General features: G+C 33.6%; 2 protein-coding genes across 3 annotated transcripts; both read left to right on the forward strand.

Moving 5' to 3' along the window:
• Window positions 1-7,320: 7,320 nt before the first annotated feature.
• LOC123222483 (protein TSS-like) lies at window positions 7,321-19,786 on the forward strand. 2 transcript variants are annotated; one of them, XM_044645282.1, is made up of 25 exons: window positions 7,321-7,603; window positions 7,915-8,018; window positions 8,110-8,171; window positions 8,273-8,302; window positions 8,539-8,631; window positions 8,777-8,849; window positions 8,941-9,273; window positions 9,359-9,426; window positions 9,519-9,650; window positions 9,918-9,959; window positions 10,123-10,644; window positions 10,750-10,904; window positions 11,405-11,936; window positions 12,034-12,096; window positions 12,171-12,272; window positions 12,720-13,037; window positions 13,645-13,737; window positions 13,888-13,989; window positions 14,093-14,197; window positions 14,425-14,558; window positions 15,071-15,254; window positions 15,791-15,922; window positions 16,304-16,416; window positions 16,565-16,655; window positions 17,298-19,786. In XM_044645282.1, the coding sequence occupies exons 2-25, from the start codon at window positions 7,958-7,960 to the stop codon at window positions 19,545-19,547; spliced, it is 5,790 nt and encodes a 1,929-aa protein (XP_044501217.1). In that variant the 5' UTR covers window positions 7,321-7,603; window positions 7,915-7,957; the 3' UTR covers window positions 19,548-19,786. The 2 variants fall into 2 exon arrangements, with proteins under 2 accessions (XP_044501217.1, XP_044501218.1); XM_044645283.1 differs by lacking the exon at window positions 8,273-8,302.
• Window positions 19,787-22,082: 2,296 nt separating this feature from the next.
• On the forward strand, window positions 22,083-25,468 carry LOC123223600 (E3 ubiquitin-protein ligase SINAT3-like). The gene is made up of 3 exons (XM_044646840.1): window positions 22,083-22,653; window positions 24,126-24,512; window positions 24,991-25,468. Exons 1-3 carry the CDS (start codon window positions 22,432-22,434, stop codon window positions 25,357-25,359), a joined length of 978 nt encoding a protein of 325 aa, XP_044502775.1. The 5' UTR covers window positions 22,083-22,431; the 3' UTR covers window positions 25,360-25,468.
• The last annotated feature ends 115 nt before the right edge of the window (window positions 25,469-25,583 follow it).

A 25,583-nucleotide genomic window follows, 5' to 3' on the forward strand; every position in this document is an offset into this window, starting at 1 on the left:
ATATAAATTGAGATTTAAATTTTATAAAATATTTTAAATAATAACATTAAAAGTTTTAAATGAAGATTTTACGTGCCGTACCAACTGGGACGTGTTTTTGGCTCCAAATATTTGGCGAGGGAGGGAGCCCTTGGAAAAAGAGTGTCGTGGAAAGCGCGAAACAAAAAATTGAAGATAGCACGCAGCTTTTATGCTACTCTTACACATGTATGTCATAATTGATTTTGAATTTAATAGAGTTAATTTCCACTTATACTCTACCGGAAGTAGTTTGGTTTGTTTTAAATTTATTAAATTAAAATTATAGTAAGATTTAAATTAAAAATTTTATTTATTTTTTAAAATTTAATTTAAGTTTAACTCAAATTAATTATTTAAATTTATAGTTTAAATTAATGATTTAAATTTATAATTCAATTTAAACTAAATTTATAGTTTGAATTAATATTTTATTTATTATTTATATAAAATAATATCATTTTATTAATAAATTATCAATTCAAATTATAAATTTAAATTGTACTAAACCCTAAATTTAAATGATTAATTTAAATTATAAATTTAAATTAAATCGAATCTAATTATTTTTAATTTGAATCAAATTGGAGTCAAACTTACCCCCTCACTATTTTTTATTTGAATCAGAAGTATTCGAGCTCATCCTAATTCATATTCACTTATTACTCAATTTTAAATATTTAATTAAATATTTTAATAAATTATTATAATATTTAATAATTTTAAATTATAAATAATATAATATTCAGTCGCACAAGGGCGGCTAATAACATTACATCAATTCTTATAGATACTATGCTTGTTTTGTACGGCCAACTTATTGATGCAAAATGATTGGTGAATATATATAATTTTTTTTATCCTCACTTTAATTGGATTAGTTTTATACATGCAATTATATTGATGTAGTAATATTACATATTTAAAACATTTTTATTAATCTAATCATACAAACGTCAAGCCGCTAGGAAAGTAATTAGGCCAACAATCAAATTGAACCGAATTTAAGCCTTAGCTATTGGTAATTAAAAGGGGAAATTAGTTTTATATTAGAAGTTTGGCGAGATGGTTTGTGGACAAGGCTTGCACAATTGGTAATGGGGTGCACTATCCAACAGTAAGGGTGACATATATGTAGGTTGTTATGTAACTAAGGTTATATTCGAATCGAATTTATTTGAGCTCGAATTTGACTCAAACAAGTTTAAAACAAGTCAACTCTATACAAACTCGTTTGAGCTCGAGCTACTCGTTAAATTTATCAATTAAAAATTTTAATACAAAACGACGTAGTTTCTATTAATATGTATTAAAACGATATCATTTTTATAACAAAATAATTAAAAAGTTGAGCTCAAAATGAGTCAAACCAATTTCAAACCTAACTTCCATGAACTTAATGAATTCGAACTCAAACTTGAGCTTTATTATATACAAACTAAACCAAGCTCCAATTTAAGGTCGATTCAGTTTGAATCTAACCTTGTATATAACTTAGTCACAATTGTTTAATGTTGCGGATAAAAGCAATAGATAATGTAATAACATTTGAATTAGCAATTGAACCATGGATCTAGTATAATTCACTCGATTCAAGCACAATTCACCCAATTTAACTTATAAAAGACTTTTAAATGTTGAATCAGACCGGCCAACCTACCGGATTTAGTCAAATCAGCTAATCCTTTTATTTAATCCGGAGCAGCCTTCACAACAATGGACTCGACTAGCCGTATAACCTTATTGTCTGACAAGCCCATACGCCGTCTCACAATGGTTAAGGACTAAAACCCAAATTCCAAAATTTGGAAAGTTAAAATATTATCTGGGAAAAAAACAATCCGCTGAATTAAGGCAAGTAATCAATATTTGCATTCATTTAGTACTTATTTGTCAGAAATTAAATTTCACCAACCACAGAATAAGGTCTGTTTGACTGGCTTATGCAGCTCATATCAGACTTTCATATCTTCTCCTTTAAATAGTTCATTACAACGCTTTTTTCCCCCTGTTGATAGTTTTATTAATCAGCTAATAATAACTTATTAGCCTTTGATGATGATTTAGGCAAGTTCTGCAATGCCCTTTGTATCTTATGATCTGCTATCGAATATACATCCGGCTCCGTTAACACTGACAATTAATAAAACTGATGAATCTTTACTATTCAACCCAGAATCAGCCCATGCTGAATCACGACCGCTCATTATCATCATCAACAACGGACACTACATCATCACTGCCGTAGGAATTTTTAACCGCTTCAAGGTTTTTAAAATAATGGTTTTCAGAATTTCTTTTGAGGAGCTTGATCTTATCAATGTCGCTTCAAAGTTGAAAAGCATTGTTTTTGCTAGTTGGGTTTGAAGAAGTCGAGTTCGCGAAGCTTTTCACTTTAAAACATGGAAGTTTCGTATCTGTCATGCATTTAGCAGATTTGACACAAGAAAAATTTTCGTGAACACTTTTTCCTCGTTTCAGCGATACCAATGCTGGGTTTGCTTTGAGTAACAGAGGAGTTGCCATGACACTCAAATTAGTTTAGAAAAAATCCAATATATTGGAAGCTTTGTAACAATATTACATTAAATTAGTGATGCTATATATCTGAGCACTGTATATATATTCTAAGTAATCTCTTCATAAAATTACTTTTTTTGAAAGAAACAAAATTTACTTTCCATACATATATTATTTTATTTAAACTTACAGTCGCTCAATTTGATTGTACATCTACTAATTTTCCTATTTAAATGTTATTATCTTTGAGTAATAGCCAAAACGAAAAAGGAAAATCGATGTATATTTTTAAAAATTGAAGTGAATAAGGACATAATTTCTTTTATAAATAATTTTATTCTTATAAAATAAACAAAAAAAACATTTTGTTTAATTATTTCATGCCACCTCTCCAGCATGAGAATCCATAATTCTAGTATATAATTATAAAGGCCAAAGGACCTATTCCCACCTAAAGTTTCTTATTTTTTCAAATATCTACTTTTGACCTATAAAAATCTTAAATATTTATTTATAAAAAATTAAATCTATTAGTTTTAAAGGTAAAATTATAATTTTATTTATAATATTAAAAATATAGTAAAATTTAATATATTTCCCTTTTCCCTAAATTTTAAAAACTAAAAGTTTTCTTTTAAGTCAAGTTTTAAAAAATGGTATTTCCTTTACTATGGTTTAGTTGTCAATCTCCGATGCTAAATCTGACATTGTCGCCTGCAATGAAGGATCATTGACGTATCACTGTGTTTTGACAGTTTCTCTCCCCTAATTTGAAACTCTGACCAATAAAAATCTTTTCTGAAAAGACGAAAACGAAGATCTCATCTTCGTCTTCATCTTTCCAGATGAGATTTTTGTTGATTGGAGATTCAAAAAAGAGGAGAGAGACTGTCTAAACATGATGATGTGTTGATGACTCTTTATCACCGATGATAACATCAGAGATTAAAAATTAAATTTTAAGGGAGAGAATATCATTGTTTAAAATTTGATTTAGAAAAAAAAACTTTTAGTTTTTAGAATTTTGGAAAGGAAGAGGGGGGGGGGGAGGAAGAAAATTAAATTTTAAAGGGTTAGAGTTTTGTTAACTTTAATTGTGTATTGGTAAGTGTTTAAGATTTTTAAAGTTAAAATATAAAAATTTAAGAAAACATGATAATTTGGGTGGGAATAAGTCCTTTGGCCAATTATAAACATTAACTTATTTTTGAAAACATTTGTCACAGACAAAATTGAGTGTGTTTGGTTCCAATCTGGATCATGCTGCTGCCACTCCCCTCATATGGTTAATGGGTTTTACAATGGCCAAACTCTCGGGAATCTTTCATTGGCCTTTCAACAAAAACACAGTGATTTGTTTGGTGTGTTTTGACCAATCCTAAATACTGATAAACTTTCTCCCAATAAATCTATGATTTATTATATTACAAATGGGCATGTGGAATACACTTGACCGACTCTATCAACTGCCACAGAACCAAAACAAGTAGTAATTTAATCAAATTGGTGCCCTTTTTAGTATAAAGTGTTTTGAAATACAATCTAATACCGCCCCACTTTGCTCGATTAAGTGGGCAAATGATCTCATAAATAATGTTCAGTCTGTAGTGGGGCCGTTAGTTGACTTTGAGATAAATTGGTCAATAATGATATACACTTAATTATATAATAATATATTATTATCTATATATATAATTATATTATAAGTTTATTATTATATGTGTAATATTATATATATATATATATTTTTTTATTATATAAATATATACATATATAGATATATTATTATACGATTAAATATTATATTATTATAAATTAAAAATCATTTAATCAAATAGTTACATATTTATATAAAAAAAAAGTACCATAGTTTTATTTTTATTATATTGATGCATCCTTTGTATGCAACACAAAATCAACTTGCATTGTATGGAGATAATGGTGTTGAAAATGCTCCATATTGTATTGATAACTAGCTCAGTAGTTTGAAAATAATATTGAATTCAGGTCCAATTATCTCCCCCATTTGTTATTTGATTTTATTGTGTTATATGTTTAATAAACAATATTATATGTATATGATTTTAAATATTTAAATAAGTATTTAAATGATACATTATTATATAATTAAATATTATTTTATTATTAATTTAAAATTATAAAATAATATAATATTTAAATATTTAATTGAATACACTACCTAGTTTCATTTTTGTTTAAATATGGTGCCAATGCAGAGCATTTCGTAGTAAATTGAAATAGACTTATTAAAGATAACTCCCTAATGTTTGTGAAGTGTCCGTGCAACAAATAGAAATGTGTGTGTGTGGCGTAAGTATGTGTGTGTATATATATATATATATTTTATTTTTGCTAAATCAAATTGAACAATTTGTGGTGGACTTATCGGTAATGCTACGGTACATGGTCAGTCAGTGTCAACATCACGAAAGACACTTACTGTTTGCGGAAAGTCATGATCACTTAACAAATACGTGCTACTAAAAAGGCTACGTATAAAACAAACAAAAAAATTGAAAATTCAAAGCTGTTTAATGCAGGCATTTTGTTCACATTCTCTCAAATTACAGCGATCCACAAATAATATATATTTCAGAAGTGAAATTGTAATTATTATTAAAATTAAATATTTATTAACCAAGAAAAAATATTAGGCAAGGTGGAGTAGCGTGTCAAATTCATCAACCGGTTACCGAACTCTGATAAATTAGCAAATTCCGGAAAACAGATTTTTTTTATTATTTTTTTGTAATATAAGAATTATTTAAATTACATGAGTTTTCGAAATTTCTTTGAAAAACTTCCGAAAGGCAAAATTATAGTTGATAAAAGAGGAAAAAAAAAAAAAGATAATCCTATTTATAGTTTTGAAAAATTGAAGTGAATAAGCACAAATTTTATGAAGAGTAAAGGCCAAACGACTATTTCCCACCCAAGGTTTGATATTTTCTCAAGTTTCCATCCTTTAACTATGGAAATATCAAACACCTACCCATGACTGGTTAGATTTAACAAAATTCTAACAGTGGTAAGGGTAAAATCGTCATTTTTGCTATAATATTAAAATTAAACTAAAATAGAATCTAATTTTGCCCCCCTAAACTTTAAAAACTAAAATTTTCCCCCAGCCTAAGTTTTAAAAAATGGCAGTTTCACCCTAGAGTTTGATTTTGAAATCTTCGACGACCGTTCTGACTCCATTACCGACGACCTCTCCCTCCTGAAACAGTCTCTCCTTCCGGCAAATATTTTCCTCCCATTTGGAGGCTCGATCGGCTTCGTCTTCACCTTGGGAGACGAAGAACTTTGTCGGGGAAGACGAAGTTCTTCGTCTCCCCAGACGAAGATGATGGCTTCGTCTTCGTCTCCCAAGATGTCTTCGACGTCGATCAAGCCTCCAAATGGGAGGAAAACATTCGTCGGAAGGAGAGGCTGCTTAGGGAGAGAGAGGTCATCGACAATGGAGCCGGAACGGTAGCCGGAGATTTCAAAACCAAACCCTAGGATGAAATTGTCATTTTTTAAAACTTAGGCTGAGAGAAAATTTTAATTTTTAAAGTTTAGGGGGGCAAAAGAGAGATAAAATTTTCAGGCGTTAGAGTTTTGTTAAATTTAATCGATCATGGATGGGTATTTGATGTTTCTATAGTTAAAGGGGGACCTTTGAGGAAACATCAAACCTTGGGTGGGAAATAGTCGTTTGGCCAAGAGTAAATACTAAATACATTATAATTGGATTGAAGAAGCTTGAAAAATGAAAGGCGCGTGTCAAACTTACCATTTTCAAGTGGCAGAGGATTATCAGCCCACGTGAAACATGGCTACGCATGTAAGTCACATTTTATATAGTCTTCCGCACAAATTTATTAGGAGTTAATTAATTTAATTTCTACACCTAAACGAAGAAAAACCTAGCCCACGTACTGTATCATTTTTAATTCTTTCATATTTTTGGGTAATTATCATAAAACACATTCATCGAAACACCAACAAATTATAGCATCTCAGATCAGTATAGATTTGTAAATATTCATGTGATCATGGACCGTCCATTTATTGCATGATTTTGTAGTTGATACTTGTCACAATATACAAATATTTTCTAAACTTTGAAATGACTTGTCACCATGCCCATTTCTATCACCGTTGTAATGAGCCTGTAAATAAGTCACCATTAATTTTGTTTGTCTACGTACATCTCAATTCAAATTTCAATTAGAAAAAAAAAAAAATGTACCTCCTAATTCTCATTGACAAATCTTGTTTTCCTATGATAATATATTCTAAAAGGTTTGGATGGACTCTTTTTGTTATGGTTGTAAAATTGTATATAATATTGTATATCGAAAATCTTATTTTTTATATTATATATTAAATATCATATTATATAATTATACTTTTTAAGATTTTAATTATTATATCGTTATATTATAAATATTTTTTAAAATTTAAAATTTATTATATCATTATTTAAAAAAAATTATATATATATTATATTATATATTTATATATCATATTAATTTAATATATTTTAAAATAATTATATTTTATATTATATGATGTATGTTATATCTTATCCAATATTAACGCAGGTGATTTTTTTAGTTAGTGTTAATGGGGTTATTTTATCAGTTATTTATTTATAGAATATAATTGATATTTTATTTAATATGTTAAGAGACGAAATATCCAGAAAAAGATAATTACTGCACAAGCCAGAAACTGCCATTTATCATCTGACTGTTAAATCTCCGCCCTTCCTTCCTTATCACACCCACTCCTCTCTGTATCTCTTTTCTTTCACCAAGTGGCTGAGAGCTCCATTTCAAAAGTCCTATGGTTAAGCATTCTTCATTATCCAACTTCCGAAAAACTTCACTCTCGTTTCTGTGCTGTTTTTAGCTTGTATTTTTTATGGTTTTTACACATATTTGGAGTAAAGTCTCTTGTCAATTTGGTCTGCAATCATCCCGAGAATTTCGATAGTACATTAAAGACCCTTGGAATTTCAGAATTCCTCCGTGTCTTCTGCTTCTGCTACTTGGTATATGCATGTTTATAATGCTTATTGACTCTGAAAACTAGTTCATGTTTGCTGTTAATAATAATATGAAACAAGTAATTGTGCTTCTAGACCTGCTTAATTTTCTCCCTCTTTCTTGAGTGTCCTTCGGATTGGTTTTGCCGGTTCTGAGCAATATTTCTCAGTGGGTATTGGATTTGAAGATTTAATTTACTACAGCAGTACTCTTAAACCTGAGAGGAATTATGAATAATTACATAGATATATTGATTATGACGTTGTTTGATTTTGTTCATAAAACGAAACTGCTTCTGATCTATATATTGAAACAGGTCGATTCAAAGAGCTTAATCAGTTCATCCAACCAGCTCAAAAATGGCTCCAAGGAACAGTCGCGGCAAGGCTAAAGGTGAAAAGAAGAAGAAGGAAGAGAAAAGTATGGATTCATTAATTTCAATATTGTTCATCCTCTTCATTCGTTTCATTTTTTACCATTAAACCAGCTAATATTATATATTAAAATCCAGTTCTGCCGGTTGTAATGGACATCACCATAAACCTTCCCGACGAAACTCGCGTTATTTTAAAGGTTTGGTGCTCCTAATTAAAGTTCATGGCTCTTGTGTTGAAGTTCAATTTGAGTAAATTCAGCTACAACTGTATCCACATCATTTAATTTTTTATTTGCAGTTACAAGTCAGCGACACCAACTTTTTGATGGTGCCATTCGTGTGTCTTCATTCTTCAATTTTCTTGAGCATCTTATACTTTTTTATGCTTGCAAGATTGTTTCTCTTCCACAATCTTGACGATTCTAATGTTAGCCATCGTGTCAAGGATCTTATTGGCTGAAAATCTTAAATGCGCTGTCGTTTTTTAACATGTTTTCATCACGTTTTGTACAATTTGAATGCTTCCTCTGAGCGTAATTTGCGTTATATTGGATTTACGAGCAGGGAATATCAACGGACAGGATCATAGATGTTCGTCGGTTGCTCTCTGTATACACCGACACTTGCAGTATCACAAATTTTTCGTTGTCTCATGAGGTTCAATCGTCACCCTATTTATAGTTTACTATAGTTTATTCTGAGATATATTAGGCCGCAAAAAATAAAAAATAAAAAAAAGAAATGGGAAGGGTGTTTTCGTAATTTCGATAGTTTAATTTTTTGGATTTTGCTTAAATGGTAGGTTCGCGGGCCACGGTTAAAGGACACTGTCGACGTGTCAGCATTAAAGCCCTGCGCCCTCACTTTGACTGAAGGTAAACCTCCTTTACCTTTAAAGCCTAATGATAATTAACGGCTCCATAAAAATAAAAAAATAATCCGCGGGTTTTGCCGCTAAAATTTCAGAGGATTACGATGAGGAACGGGCAGTGGCGCACGTTAGACGATTGCTGGACATCGTTGCGTGTACGACGTGCTTTGGGCCGTCCGGTACGACCAAGGACGGCGCAAAGTCAGACGTGGCGAAGAATGCTGTGGACATTAAAAGTGCGAAGAAAACCACCGCGAAACCCAGTAATGACAAGCAATCGCCACCACCGACATCATCAAAAATTTCAAAATCGCCGTCGTCAAGTGACGATTTTGTCGGCGGAGACGGGGAGATGAGCCATTCCTACCCTAGACTCGGCAGTTTTTATGAGTTCTTCTCTCTTTCTCACCTCACTCCTCCTCTTCAATGTAATCTTATCTTTCTTTACATCTCTTTATAAAAAGAATTTGAAGTGTTTATATTTGTTGACGACGGTGGATGTGCATCTTACAGTTATAAGGAGGGCAAATAAAAGACATCTTGAAGACGTTTCAACTGATGATCATATTTTATCACTTGATGTAGGAACCGCTTTCCTCTTAAACCAACTTAAACAAGTGATTTAGATAATGTTATTTTGTAATTTTTCTTTGGAATTTGTTGCTAATTTCAGGTGAAGCTTTGCAATGGGAAATTGGTTCATGTTGAAGCTTGTAAGAAGGGTTTCTATAGTGCTGGAAAGCACCGGCTTCTCTGCCACAATCTTGTTGATTTGTTGCGGCAGCTTAGCCGAGCCTTTGATAATGTTGGTTTTTCTTTACTTTTAATTTAGTTTACTTATTAAATTATCTCTCATATACTGTGCTAGTTTTTGTATACAATGCCCTAATATTCATAAAAAATAGCAAATATGTATTGGCATTTGGTCTTTTATTTTAATGTTGTTTTAGTTGAATCGGAGGTTTTAGATTCTGCCAAACTTTTTTTACTTGATGCTATTCTGACTTGATACTTTCTCTTGGAAATTAAATATTTGGTTGAAGAAGTTAATATCTCATTTATGTCATTTCAGGCTTATGATGATCTCATGAAAGGATTCGCGGAGCGTAATAGGGTGAACAATTGTTTCAATATTTACTTTTATTTAATTTTGAGTTTTAAAATGCTAAATATTCTTTGAACAACATTGTATAGAATTGTTTAATAAGATAGTTTTATGAATTCTCACTATTTACGTCGCATTTTATGCTATTAACCTATTCTAGTTTACCTTGTAGTTTGGGAATCTTCCTTATGGTTTCAGAGCAAACACGTGGCTCATCCCTCCTATTGCAGCTCAATTTCCATCAGTTTTCCCTTCTCTTCCTACAGAAGATGAAGCATGGGGAGGAAATGGAGGTGGTCTAGGGAGAGATGGAAAAAGTGATTTGATACCTTGGGCTTATGAGTTTTCGTCTCTTTCATCTATGGCTTGCAAGACAGCAGAAGACAGGCAAATACGAGATAGGAAGGCATTTCTTCTTCATAGTTTATTTGTTGATGTTGCTATTTTAAGAGCAATCAAGGCAGTGCAGGAGGTTATGAGAAGATCGGATCTAACCTGTTCAACTAACAGTGATTTTCTATATACGGAGAAAATTGGAGATTTGAGCATCATGGTTATGAAAAGTGCAACCAATGCAAGCTTTAAAGTGGACACCAAGATTGATGGAACTCGAGCAACTGGAGTGGATAGAAAGAATTTAGTAGGAAGAAATCTTCTGAAAGGGATCACTGCTGACGAAAATACTGCTGCACATGTAAGACTTGAATTGTTATTAACTGATGATATTATCTCTTAGTGGTTGAGATGTTATCTAATTTCCATGAAAATGTTTGAAGTGAGTTTTACATTTTGATTGCAGGATGTTGCTACCCTTGGTGTTGTTAATGTAAGATATTGTGGCTATGTAGCTATTGTGAAAGTTGATGAGAGAGGGAACAAAAAAGTTGGTCCACTACCTCAAAGCTTTGAACTTGAACAGCCTGAAGGTGGCGCTAATGCCCTTAATATCAACAGGTTTTTGCAAACTCTACAACGTTTATTGAAAGATATTATATATTAGTTTTTGTTGCCCCCTTTATGGCTTTAAGAATTTCGATAGATTTTGGTGAGTAAAGTAAAATTTCAAACTCAGAATAGGAATGTGTTCTTGTTATCACATACTGTTTCAGTCTCTGCCTATGTATGCCACAGTTGGGCACTTAATTTGGTCATTCCTTAATTCTTATTCTTAATTGACTGTGTAAATTATCCAAATGCTCTTATAGTTTTTTTTTTCTGGGGACATAGAACAAAATGTTGCATCCACTTGGAAGTAATTATTTTGAGTCCCTTGAATTTTTTAAGATAGTAAGGTAGCCGAATTCTGCTTGTGAAACTATTACCTCTTTAAATTCTGTGCTGTGTGATGCATTGCATCATTCATTTTTGGGTGACAATATATATTCTTTAGTTTCTGTTATTCCTTTAGTTTTTTGACATCTTATGCAATGTATAAGCCCTGTATTTTCTGACAGTTTAAGATTACTTCTTCACAAATCAACACCATTGGAAGAGAATAAAATGGCGCCACACGTGCAAAATTTGGAATGTGAAGAACTTAATGCTTCCCAAGCATTTGTGGAGAGATTGCTAAAAGAGAGTATCGCTAAACTTCAGGAAGAGGAACCAGAGCAGGACCAGTTTGTGAGATGGGAACTTGGAGCCTGCTGGATACAGCATTTGCAAGACCAAAAAAATGCAGAAAAAGACAAGAAACCAGCAAATGAGAAGGCTAAGAATGAAATGAAGGTTGAAGGGCTCGGAACACCTCTTAGGTCCCTTAAGAACGATAAGAAAAAATTGGATGGAAGAAATCAGAAAATTCAGACTGAAAATTTGACATCCCATGCAGATGGAGTTACTGACGAATCTGAATATTCTGCTAAAGCTTCTATAGAAGCTCAGCTTGAAACCTGCACCAAATATAATGAGCTTACACTTAAAGGCATGTTGTCTGATAAGGCATTTGCTCGACTAAAAGAATCTGAAACTGGACTTCATCGTAAGGTAATATTTGTTAATATCAAACTAGGGCGGAATGTATAAAATCTCCTGCTGTGTATAACACAATACAGTGGGAACTAATTTATCATTTATTTGACAGTCTTTGCCGGAATTAGTTGATCTGTCCAACAAATATTACATTGAAGTTGCTCTACCAAAACTGGTAATTATCCCCTGGATCTTCATGTAAATAAGACTATGTTGATTCTTTATTCTAGTACTGATTACGCACTACAGGTAGCAGACTTTGGTTCTCTTGAACTTTCACCTGTTGATGGCCGGACTCTAACAGACTTCATGCACACTAGAGGCCTTCGGATGCGTTCTCTGGGACAAATTGTAAGTGCCTTTTTGCTAAACCGTGGTTTTGCTGTTTCAGTTTGTACATAAATACATGTTCCTGGAGGTATTCTGCATTTTTTTATTCCTCAATTCATTTGAAGTGTTACCATAGGTTAGATGATATGTATTGTGTCTAACATACTAATGTTGGGATCCTTATGACATATGCGCACACTTGTCAAATTGACATTTGTCATACTCTTTTAAGAGTATTTTCATCATCAACCGCTGCTGCTGTATGTCTCCATATATCTTCTAAAATTTCAACTGATATTAGAACTATGGATTGTACGAATTCCTGGAGCTGGCCTATCAAAGTTTGTATATTATGTGGATCCAGAATATTAAGATGGGGGTAGAATAGGGGTTGGCGAGAGGAATTTATAAATGCTACATGTATGGGAACCATTGTCTCTGATGCTAGCTATTCATTTTGAAAACCAGGTGAAGCTTTCAGAAAAATTGTCACATGTACAATCACTCTGTATCCATGAGATGATAGTTCGAGCCTTTAAGCACATTCTTCAGGCCGTTATTTCCGCTGTTGGTAATACTGAGAAAATGGCTGTATCTATAGCTGCTGCACTTAATCTTCTGCTGGGTGTTCCTGAAAAAGAAGAACTAAATAAATCTCATAATGTCCATTCCCTTGTGCGGAGATGGTTGGAGGTTTTCTTGATGAAGCGATATGAATGGGATCTTAATAGCTTAAGTGACAATGATGTTCGAAAATTTGCAATCCTACGGGGATTATGTCACAAGGTATTTGACATTAAACTACAAATTTTAGTTTACAAAGTTCTTTGGAAATTACCTACATTCTGCATTACCGATTGTAATGGATTTGCCATTCTCTGATATATCATAAATTTTATTCCAGTCAGTTTTGAAGGTCATGTATCTTTGGTTAGAGACACATCATGAGCATTTTATATCAGTTTTGAAGAATTTATGCCAAGAGAAACACTCATTTGTAGTTAAACCTGATATTTTTCATTTGAATAGATGATTTGATTGTCATCATATGTTCAATGAATTTTTCCTAATTATGGATGTATGGATAATATTCATGATTAAATTTATATTTAGGCAGGTATTACTCTCTTAAACTCGTCAAGTGATTACTACTTCACCAAAGCATTCCCAATATCCAAATTTATGTATAGATTTAAAAAAAAGGGTCAATTCTAGGTCTAAACGGATAAATTAAATGTTTTAATCATTTGGAAAGTCAGTACTGGAAAGTAATTGTTACTGTTCACAATACAAACAATATCTTGAATCTGCAGGGAAGTTTATAGGTCATGAATCTTATATTACAAATGAAACATTAACTGAGTATTTCATTTTATCGCTGTTAATTTTTAAGGTGGGCATTGAGTTGGTTTCAAGGGATTTTGATATGGATTCTCCAAGTCCATTCCGGAAAACAGATATTGTTGGCCTGGTACCTGTGCATAAGGTAATGAATGAGAAATTGAGTGATAGAACATATTCCTTTCTACCTTGCCTTTGAAATGTTGATTTTTTCTGTACTTCATTCTTAATTGCTTTTGCAGCAAGCAGCATGTTTCTGTACTTCATTCTTAATTTCTTTTTCTATTATTTGCAGCAAGCAGCATGCTCATCTGCAGATGGAAGGCAACTCCTGGAATTGTCAAAAACAGCTTTGGATAAGGGAAAACTTGAAGATGCAGTTACCTATGGAACAAAGGTGCTTCCTAGACTAACTAAATCTGTCTTTAGTATAAGTCAGTGTTAAGGTGCTTAAGAAACTTTTTCTTCATCTTACTTCTTTCCTTCTGTGGTATTTGAAGGCCCTTGCAAAGCTAGTAGCAGTTTGTGGTCCCTACCATCGAATGACTGCAGGTGCTTACAGCCTCCTTGCTGTAGTCTTGTATCACACTGGAGACTTTAATCAGGTTTGCTAGCTATCCATTTTCTTCTAGTGGTGATAAGATATCTTAGCACCATTAGTTTTTTACCTTCTCAAAATTTTATTTGAGTATTCTTATAAACACAAGATGGGTTGCCATGTAAGGATTTGTTAAACTGTTCAAGCACCTTAACAACTAAAATTAGTGTTTGTTTTTCTCAATAATGAATATTTTCAAGACAATTCACAATCAACAATGTGTCCATAATACAGGCAACAATTTATCAGCAAAAAGCTTTGGATATCAACGAGAGAGAACTGGGGCTTGATCATCCTGATACGATGAAGAGTTATGGGGATCTTGCTGTGTTCTATTATAGACTTCAGCACACAGAGCTGGCTCTCAAGTATTTTTTTTTTCTGATAAACTTGTAGGCTTACATTAACTCTGTATTAAGCCTTTGATAAAATGGTAGCAGTGAAGAACTGAAGCCTTATTCAGAAATTTCAGAAACCTTTTCGTGGCTCAAAATCACATTTTTAAATTAAGTTATAAATAGTTTGCCATTTTCGCTGATTATGTGTAACCAGCATATCAATTAGGTCTCTGGACTTTCAAAAATTTTTGATCTTGGTCTATTATGAAGAATGCCCCTTACTTTCTCTTTTAGTGCGAATGGAAAAGGATGACAGATGATGTGATACACCTTATGATTTTGTATGAAGAATTTGGGAACCTGTTTCTAGTTAATATTTTTTTTTATTTTCTTTTTTCTGTAAATGACTTCCAGATTATCTTTGCTTATACATTTTATTAAGTTTTCCTTTTTACCCTTTTTGAGAAATATCCTAGTGACATCTTGTACATCATTGTTGAAGATTATACACCTTATTAATACCTGTAATTACTTTTGACCAGGTATGTTAAGCGTGCACTGTACCTTTTGCATCTCACTTGTGGCCCGTCTCATCCTAACACTGCTGCAACATACATCAATGTGGCCATGATGGAAGAAGGACTTGGGAATGTGCATGTTGCCCTCAGATATCTTCACAAAGCTCTGAAGTGTAATCAAAGGTTACTTGGTCCAGATCACATACAGGTTCGGTTTAGTTTAGTTTATCTAACGTTTCTTTTCAAATTTGGCTGAAGTTTGTAAATATTATAGTGTTCATATTCTCTGGTCATTTCTCATTAATGACACTGCATATACTATGCTACCTCTATAACTATAATTATATCCTATCATTCCATGAAGGTTGAGATTTGGGACAATTTTGGTGTGTCGAATGAGACAGTGGTATGTCAGTCTAGAATATGGCATGATAAGGGCAGGCCTGTACTCAATACAGAATCAGAACTGGAAATGCCAATCTAGAGCTGATTGATTGGACCATGATAATTTATAAGTTGCAGTATGAGTGATTTAGTGTGTACTTGTCTCCCTAAATAATCCTGATATCGTGTTTTGCAGAAAATGCAGATTTTTTGAGGATTGAAAATTTGACTTTTGCCTGGATGCATGCTCATACTATACCACTGGAACATTTAATTGAAGATTTATTAAATAATCCTGTGTACTGAAATTTTTGTTTGCAGTTCTAACTAGATTTCTCTGTTTGTTTTGATGTTCTCCAGACCGCAGCAAGTTACCATGCAATTGCAATTGCACTCTCATTGATGGAGGCATACCCTTTGAGTGTTCAACATGAACAAACAACCTTGCAAATTCTTCGAGTGAAGCTGGGCCCAGATGATCTCCGTACACAGGTATTTTGATCTTAGTTACAAGAGTTATACTCAACAATTGTGTTTTTGTTTTTTCGGAGGCCTTTCTGCTTGCCCTAGTGTAGTCTCAATACAAGTGTTTTTGGATTATGTGGAAAATAGCACTTCATTGCCATTTTTCATTGCTGGAATACTTGGCATAAAATATGGAATCAAATTGAAGTTTGTATTTTTAACTCTTTAAATGAGAAGTTTTAAATAATGAGTTCAGAATTCAAATGAAGACACCTTTAGATTTAGTTTTTTTATTGTGGCGTGGTGGGAAGAGGGAGAAGGGGGTGTTTTGGAGGGAGACGTGTGATTAGTCCAAAGAACCTTCTATCATTTATACTTGATTACAAAATTTGTGATCTGATGCTGTAGGATGCTGCTGCTTGGCTTGAGTATTTTGAGTCGAAGGCTTTTGAACAGCAAGAAGCTGCACGAAATGGTACTCGGAAGCCTGATGCATCCATAGCCAGCAAAGGTCACCTAAGGTATAACTTGTTTAAGCATTGTCCTTGATGGAATGGACCCTTATGCAATTGGTGATTTGTTTAGCATGTGATGGCTTTTTTTTTTCATATAGAAAGACCCAACCCTTTCTTTGCTGATACATTTTCTTCTTTTAACAAAAATGGACAGTGTATCAGATTTACTTGACTACATTAATCCTAGTCATGATGCCAAGGGAAGAGATGTCTCAGCCATAAAGAGAAAGAACTATATTACAAAGGTACGTAACCATATAGGTAACAATCATTCAAGTAAAATTTCAGATTGTGGTGGGACTGATGTATTTTTTTTAATCATTTGAGTGAAGAATGACTTGCATGTTTTGGTATCTTATCAAACCATTGGCAGCTATACCACTGAAGGAAAGTTGATAACATGACTCCATTTGTGACTGAAATTAATTGGAAAATGGTCTCCCTGATGAAATCCTAATTGAGGCTTTGCAGGTGAAAGGAATAGTTTGTAAATGAACCAGTGTTGAAGCTTGGCATACAACATAATTCCATAAATCAAGAGTCGCAAATTGTAAATTAGTTAATGTGGTAACAGTCCATGAAAGTGTCATAAAGCACCTGCCTGATAGTTGTCTTACTAGTGATTTTGAAAATAAGAAGCAAGATCTTCTTTTTGTGGGAGACACGTCTTTCGAACTAAAATTTAGACCTCTTTGATGCTTTTAAAGAAGTGATCTGATTTAAATTACTATTTTGAATACTCTAAAATCTGAGACAAGCTTTAGCTTTACACTGGGGAAGGAGTTACTAAATTGTTTGTGATGGTTACATTATATGGTTCATTGTGTCAGATAAACTCTGAAGATCTCTGCAATGTACTTGATCATGATTAATATAATTTTTTACAGGTGAAGGGAAAATCATTCCCAGATATCAATATCACAGGTTCTGATGAATCTCTCAAAGAAGATCTGAAAGAAAATTCAGCTGATGAGACACATGTACCTGAACCTGGAGGTGATGTGGAAGTTAAACAGGAGATTAGCTCTGTACCATTTCAGCAGCAGCAGCTTGTGGAGGAAGTGACTGCAAAGGAAAATTTAAATGTTGCCGAGGAAATTTTATCTGAAACACATGATGGAGGAGATGATGGATGGCAACCGGTTCAGAGGCCCAGATCTGCTGGCTCACATGGACGTAGGATAAAGCAGCGGCGAGCGACACTTGGCAAGGTTTATAGTTATCAGAAAAGGAGTATGGATGCAGTTGTTGACTATCCATCAGTCAAGACTACTCATCAGAACAGTAGGTATTATCTTTTAAAGAAACGGACAATATCCCATGGAAGTTCTGTGGATCACACTCTGAATTCTTCACAAGGTACCAAATTTGGTTGTAGAGTAGTTAAGGCTGTAACATACAGGGTAAAGTCCACTGCTTCATCTATCAAAATGGATACAAAAGAAAATTCTAGAAATGGTGGCAAGCTCTTAAGTTCTCCACCAGAATCTTGGCCCACTTCTGTACCAAATGATCTCAGTTTGATGAAAAAATCAATTATCAGTCTTGGAAAATCTCCTTCTTACAAGGAAGTGGCATTGGCCCCACCAGGTTCCATTGCAATGTTGCATGTAAGAGCTTCCCAAAGTGATATTCCAGATAATCAGGAATTCAGTGTTGAGAGATGTGGAGATGAAGGGAATGAAGGAAAAAATTCTGTTGATACTCTTGTTACTAGCATAGAAAACCTCATTGAAGAGAAGAATGGAAATTCTATATCGGAATCAACTGATAACTCAAAAGAGGAAATTGGCAATGTTGAAAAGAGGGAAGAAACTCAAATTAACACTATGGTGGAAGATAATCCTTCTTTGATGGCGGCTAAGAATGTGGAAGAACTTCATTCTGGTGTTGAGGTTCATGAAGTTGCACAAGATACCATATTGATTGATGGGGAACAAACTCAGATAAATGATGTGGTGGAAGATAATCCTTCTTTGATGGTGTCTAAGAATGTAGAAGAACTTCATTCTGATGTTGTTGAGGTTCATGAAGTTGCACAGGATACCATATTGATTGATGGTATGCCCAATTCAATTGATTCTCCTCCAAGGGAGTTTTATGAGAATGATTCATCCAGAAGTTTTGAATCCCCTGATCCTGATAATTCAAATCCTGACTTGCAAGTATTACAGGATTTGAAGGACAAACCTTCAGCCATGAATTTAGATGATACTCGAGGATTACCGAACAGGAAATTGTCTGCAGCAGCAGCACCATTCAACCCATCACCAGGTGTTGCTCGTTTACCAGTAGCAATAAACATGACTATGCCTCCTGGTCCTGGTGAGGCTCCTGCTGTTGCCCCTTGGCCTGTAAACATAACTCTTCATCCAGGGCCTGCTACTGTCTTACACACAGTTAACCCGATGTGCTCTTCCCCACACCATCCATATCCATCGCCTCCTCCAACTCCTAACATGATGCAGCCATTGCCTTTTATGTACCCTCCTTATTCACAGCCTCAAGCAGTGTCTACTGGTACCTTTCATCACAATCATTTCTCATGGCCATGCAATGTGAACCCCAGTGTATCAGACTTTATTCCTGGAACATTTTGGCCCAGCTGCCACCCTGTGGAGTTTTCTGTTCCACCAGCTATTGTTGAGCCAACTGTTGATCCAATATTGAAGCCAAAATTGCAACCTGATGACTCTACAAGTTCAATGCCAATCCTGCCAGTGGATATTGATGCTGTGGAAGAAGCTAAGAAAGAAGTGAACATTCAAACATCTAAAGAAGTGGATAATGCGAATGAAGTTGTTGAGATTGATTTGGAAAGTCTAAAGGAAAATGGTCATTCAAAGCTAAGTGGGATTGAGAATTCCAGGAATGGGCCAATGCATCATTTCAACAGTCCAAACGAAAGTTCTGGAAGTACTGTTGAAAGAAGAACTGAAGGCGAGAAAACCTTCAGCATTTTAATAAGGGGAAGACGGAACCGAAAACAAACTTTGAGAATGCCAATTAGTTTGCTTAATCGACCATATGGCTCACAGTCCTTCAAAGTTTTAAATAACAGGGTAGTCAGAGGGAGTGAATCTCCAAAGTCAACCAGCTTTTCTTCAACTGAAGATTCTTCTGCTAGTGCTATATAGTTAGATTTGTTTTCTTACAAGGCTAGTTTAGCAGGTGCATTGGGGAAAAAAAGTTGCAAGCCTTCATTCTATCATGAAAGGGACACAAGTTTTCTCTATTTCTCGTTTTTCCTTTTTTCTGGCATTCATCTTTACAAATTGCCTTGCCTCATCAGTTTTATGATTAGACCACCTTCTGAAATGTTGCAGGCCAGTATACTTAATTGAAGCATATTCAAATATGTATTGCTTCTTTTCCAGTGGATTTCTTGATGAAACATCATATGCCTACTTCATTTTTTAATTTCTTTTTTACGATGCAATTACAAGGCACAAAATTGGGAAACTTTCTTATAACATTCTACCAATAAGATGGGTATAATCAAGTATAAGGTTTATTTTCAAACCTAAAATATTGACATCCACAGGAAATGTGCAGATACTCTTGATTTTGATTATAAGCAAATGGATGTTCGTGATGAAGGACCAAAAGGCTGTCTCTTCTGCATCAGGTATCGTCTCGCCCTTACTAATCTGTGAAAACCACTATTTTGTTTTAGATGTATTGTGGTTAGCTCTCTTATAATTCATCCAATAAATTAGAAATAAAGTATAATGCTAGAGTTGGTATACAGACGATTTCCTTGTGCCGTGGATTAGAAGAAATGGAAGTTCAAGCCTGCTGAGGTTGGGGATAGACATAAATCAGTTTTTGGCACTTTGGACCTATCCAATTTTATCCTTACTGAACTGGGTTCTATGAACTTTAATACTTTACAGGCTCTGATCTGGAGCTTTCATTAATATTTATTGTCTGATTAAAGGTTTTGCTCAGTTTGCAGGTTTACAGTTTGAAGATTGTGCCTTGGACTCCCATAGCTTTTGCTTGATTGGAGGGTAATGAGAGGAAGATACTCCTGGAAAATTATAGATGTTTTTCTTATGGTAACAAGCTTGATTCATTCATGATATGGTTAGGAAATTTTGATATCTTGAAATTTAAGTTTTTTTTATTTCTCATAGCAATAATGACTTGGATCAATGATTTGATTTAATTGTGTATTACTTCTTTTTTTTAAACAAATTGAGACATATTGTTCTTAGTTTACTATGTAATTATCTTTTTTGTTTCCCTTACAATGCAATAAAGCCCCTCTGAGCTTATTTTTTGTGAAAAGAATCTTAAATTCTAGGGATCAATCGGGAAACTTGAAAGACAGTCGAATGTTTAAGAATGCTGCAGAGGCATCTCCGTTTAGAATATTTTTTCATGAAGCTTGTGTATTAGCAGATTATATTTACCTTTAAGAAACGTTGAACTCAAGTTTCCTTCTTTTCCAAATCTTCTCTGTAACCATAACGACGATAAAAAAAAAGGAAAAAGGTTACCTCCAATGATCTTATATTGGATAGATCACAGGATCAGTGATGATGATGACATTATACCTGGACGCCTATAAGTATTGTACATGTGAAGAAAGATGCCTACCAGTAAAGTATTTACTCGTAATATTCTGGTCGCTTTGGATTTCTGCCCTTTTTATTTTAAATTTCACAATTTTAGAAAGGTTTCCTGGTTAATATGAACAAGGACGAAATGCTGTCAACGCCCACTAACACAGCGCGAGTGAGGCGAATAAATCTGGGGTGAAGCTATGTAGAATCTCTAATAAGAAAGCAATACGTGTCCTACAAAAATATATAGGCCAAAATACTTGTTTCCAAGGAGGGGTAATAAATTTTCAAAATCTTATTCCCAAACTTTAAAAAATTTTAAATATTTATTTATAAATAAATTTTTAATAAAAATCTCTATTAAAATTATAAATAAAATTATTATTTAATAAAAATATTTAAAAAAATTAAAATTTTATCATATTTCTCTTTTTTAATTTAAAAAATCATAATTTTTTTTTTAATTTTCTTTCAAAAATTTAAAAAATAGTTATTTTTTTTTTAAGTTTTTTTTTTCCTCTTATGATTTACTCTTTTTGATAATCAACCTAATTTTGTCTAACCAAGGATGGAAGAAGGAGGTATTAGTTAAGAAAGAAAGAGGGAAGGTCGATTGACAATTGGAAAAAAATTAGTTGTTGAAGAGGAGAAAAAATGGTAGAAAAAAATTATTACTTTTCAAAATTTGAAAGAAATTTAGAAAAAAAATTATGAGATTTTAATATTGAGGAGAGAAAATATGATTAAAAAATTAGTTTTTAAATTTTTTTTAAATAACTATTTTATTTTTAATTTTAATTGAGATTTAAAAAAAATATTTATAGATAATTGTATGAATTTTTAAAAATTTAAAGAAAAGGGTTGGTGATGTACCTAAGTGGGAACAAGTTTTTTGACCAAATATATATATAAAAATAATAGGTCAAGTCTATCCACCAATATTGCAAACCGCGTTTACATAGACCCCTAGAAGCATCGCAGAGGGTTACCTTACCTAGATACCGTCTACATATATATTTTAAATTAATTAATTAAATTTAAAGAAAGAAGAAACAGTAATAGCCAGGAACAACCAACAAGATGGATGAAGTAAAATTCTTATAATTAATAAGTGAATGGCAATAATGACTGTTCTCCTTTTTCATCATTCCACCTAATCTCTCCCAAAGCTTTGCTTCTTTTTTAAACTCCATTCATCTCTTCTCCTAAACCGTTTGATGTTCATCATTTGACTCTAAACAATTTCGACGGTGACTTTCTCTTTTCTCTCCCAGAGCGTCTCTTTACACACATTCATTTCATCTTTTCTTGTTTCTCGTCAAATTCTTTGTTCTCTCTTAAATCAAATTCTCCATTTTGTTCAATAAATCTTTGTGTTTTTAGATGTAGAACATACCCATCAAAGAAATAAGCCAGAAGGTTGATAATTTTTTGCTTGTTTGTTGTGTGAATGGAATTGGAGAGCATTGAATGTGTGCCATCCTCGGATTTGACTGATGAGGATGAGATCCATCACCATCATCATCAGTTTCCTGCAAGTACAAAGCCTCATATTAATACCAACAATAATAACTCCAGTGTCTCTTCAGTTATTCATCCAGGCACCACCAGTGTCCATGAACTTCTTGAATGTCCAGTTTGTACTAATTCAATGTATCCTCCGATTCATCAGGTTTTTTCTTTGCTTCATGGGTTTTATTCTTAGTGAATTCGTTATCATTTTTAACTTTTTTTTTTCATGTTTTGATTGTAATTATTGTGTTTGTATGATTGTTTCGTTGTGCTTGGTAGCAGTTTTATCATTTATCATTGTGGTCAGATTTAGTCATTTCCTTTGACTTATTTTGAATTTTGGTCTTGAATCAGTTCTAGTAATTTGGTGTTAGAATTAGCTGAAAATTCGTAGTATTGCTAGAGGATTTTAGTTTGGTTGACTGATCTGTGTTAGATTTTATGTATTTTGTTGGTGGAATATTTTGGGGTCGTGATGGTACATTCATTGAGCGGAACATATTCATTGAAAAAAAGCATTACTGGCTTTTTTTATTTATTTTTTCTAGTTAAGTGTTTTGATTTTCAATTTCTGAAAGTGGTGGTATTAGAATTACACGGGGTAAAGAGTGAATGGGATATGCCTGCTTCTGGTATATATAAATAATATTGGCTCTGGCCTATTTTTTAGTCTCTTTGTGATCCAGTCAGAACTTTTTAGTGAAGTCTTATCCTCTAATTATCAATCTGAAAGGGAGTTTTGTAGGAAGAATATGGAAGATTGTAGTGGACTAGCTTTATGACATTGTAAAGCTGAAAGAAAGCCAGACTGGTTCTCTCCAAGTTAAATTTTCCATACTAGTAATAAGAAATGACAAGCCCCTAGCAGTCATAGAATATAGTTAGGTCAGAATATCTGCTCAGGTGTATTATTGCTAATTAGCAACCATAACAAAAGGGCAATTGTGAGGTGGTGCTGAGTACAACTGACACAAGAAATCTTCAGGGAATGAGAAATTATGTGGATAGTAGAGCATGAGGAATGTAGCCATTTACTTGGTACATATTATGGAATCATGTTAAACTCTACAAAATGTTGAAGTTATTAAGGTGCACATAGAAGTAGTTATTTAGATTCTTCCTAATCGTGACAACATTTTGTTGTTGTTCCCTGGTATATTGGTGAATGTGGGAGGAAGAATGAATTATCGCATGTTCTGTTATTATTTAAAGAAGTAGGGATATTCTATCATTTTGCTATGTGTAGTTTCATATCTTATTTAGGTTGTGGATTATTTCCTTTTTGTGTTGGTAATTTCTTTAGGTCGTGCATGAGATACCATGGGTTTTGGGATCGTTTTGTTATCCTCTTTCATCTTTCTTAGACTGGATAAGCCCCTTCTGTTGCAATGTCTTAAAACTAACAGGAGCATAGCCATGCTATTTGTTTTATTTACATCACTCTACTTGGCTACCTGGCTTATGTAATATGCTTTCATATTTGTACATGCTATGAGTTAAGTGGCAACATCCATGGGTTGTGTGTAGGCATTCTTGTAAGTCTCTATAACTTTCAATACAGAAACTTTGAGATCATGCCACTATATAAAAGTTTGGCTGATTTTTTTTTGCCCTATTCTCCTACTTCTCCAGTGCCATAATGGGCATACACTCTGTTCAACATGTAAAACAAGGGTACACAACCGTTGCCCCACTTGTAGACAGGAGCTTGGTGATATAAGGTGTCTAGCTCTAGAGAAGGTTGCTGAATCGCTTGAACTGCCTTGCAAGTATATGTCTCTTGGATGCCCAGAGATTTTCCCTTATTATAGTAAACTCAGACATGAGGCTGTGTGCAACTTGAGGCCATACAACTGTCCATATGCTGGATCAGAGTGCTCAGTTGTTGGGGATATACCATTCCTCGTTGCTCATCTGAGGGATGATCACAAGGTGGACATGCATTCTGGATGCACTTTCAACCATCGTTATGTCAAGTCTAATCCTCGTGAAGTAGAAAATGCAACGTGGATGTTAACTGTATGTACTTTCTCTTATTTAATTCATTTTGCTGGCAGGGACAGTATATATAATTTGGAATGATGCTAAAGAAAATCAAATGCTTCTTGCTGGTTGGTAACCTCATGCATATACACACTAAGTTGCTAGTTATAGGAGCATCAGCATTAAACTTTGTGATGTTTGTTATAAGCAGTTAAAATCTGTTATCTTGATAGAACATTAGCACAGGAGTTCTCTCTTTTTCCTCACTCTCTCCTTACCACATTTAAATGATTTAAATTGGAAAGTGAATGTTAGAAGTTAATTAGAAACTAACGATCATTGTGCTTTATCTCCCTTCTGCTGGTTGATTGGTACACTGGTTCCATTGTGGATAGGGTTTGATGAGATACATCCAACATGTCATACCTTAATTTTCTTGATCTTGCAAATAATGTTTGTGATTGCTCTGTCCATTTTTATATTGAGGTCTTTCTTTTTGATTAATTTTGTTTAGGTTTTCTACTGTTTCGGTCAGTACTTCTGTCTCCATTTTGAAGCTTTTCAGCTGGGGATGGCTCCTGTGTATATGGCATTCCTCCGCTTCATGGGTGATGAAACAGATGCCCGTAATTACAGCTACAGTCTTGAGGTTGGAGGAAATGGGCGGAAACTCATTTGGGAAGGTACCCCACGAAGCATAAGAGATAGCCACAAGAAGGTTAGAGACAGCCATGATGGCCTAATTATACAGCGTAATATGGCACTTTTCTTCTCGGGAGGGGACAGGAAAGAATTAAAACTCCGTGTTACAGGGCGGATATGGAAAGAACAGCAGCACCCAGAAGGTGGAGCCTGCATACCAAACCTCTGTAGTTATGGATGATCGGATAAGTCTAGCAGGCTTTCATATGGGCATGCTGAATTTGTTGTACTCAAGTAATACTATGTACATTTATAATAAGTTCAATTTAAATACTAATTATGATGTGTCAGTATGTAATTTAATATTACTTTATCTTTAATTTTAATTACATGATGACACATTATTATTGATATCCAAAATAATACTCATAAGTTCAAGTAATTTTATTGGTTATACCATTATCT

This window comes from Mangifera indica, chromosome 8 (genome assembly GCF_011075055.1).
Source record: "Mangifera indica cultivar Alphonso chromosome 8, CATAS_Mindica_2.1, whole genome shotgun sequence".
NCBI lineage: Eukaryota > Viridiplantae > Streptophyta > Magnoliopsida > Sapindales > Anacardiaceae > Mangifera > Mangifera indica.

Excerpts from the sequence above, each read along its gene's own strand:
- LOC123222483 (XM_044645282.1), top strand. The coding sequence starts at position 7,958 with ATGGCTCCAAGGAACAGTCGCGGCAAGGCTAAAGGTGAAAAGAAGAAG. Across the intron at positions 8,632-8,776 it reads ATTTTTCGTTGTCTCATGAG|GTTCGCGGGCCACGGTTAAA; the intron begins GTTCAATCGTCA and ends CTTAAATGGTAG. Across the intron at positions 13,738-13,887 it reads GCCTGGTACCTGTGCATAAG|CAAGCAGCATGCTCATCTGC; the intron begins GTAATGAATGAG and ends TATTATTTGCAG.
- LOC123223600 (XM_044646840.1), top strand. The coding sequence starts at position 22,432 with ATGGAATTGGAGAGCATTGAATGTGTGCCATCCTCGGATTTGACTGAT. Across the intron at positions 22,654-24,125 it reads TGTATCCTCCGATTCATCAG|TGCCATAATGGGCATACACT; the intron begins GTTTTTTCTTTG and ends CTACTTCTCCAG. Across the intron at positions 24,513-24,990 it reads ATGCAACGTGGATGTTAACT|GTTTTCTACTGTTTCGGTCA; the intron begins GTATGTACTTTC and ends AATTTTGTTTAG.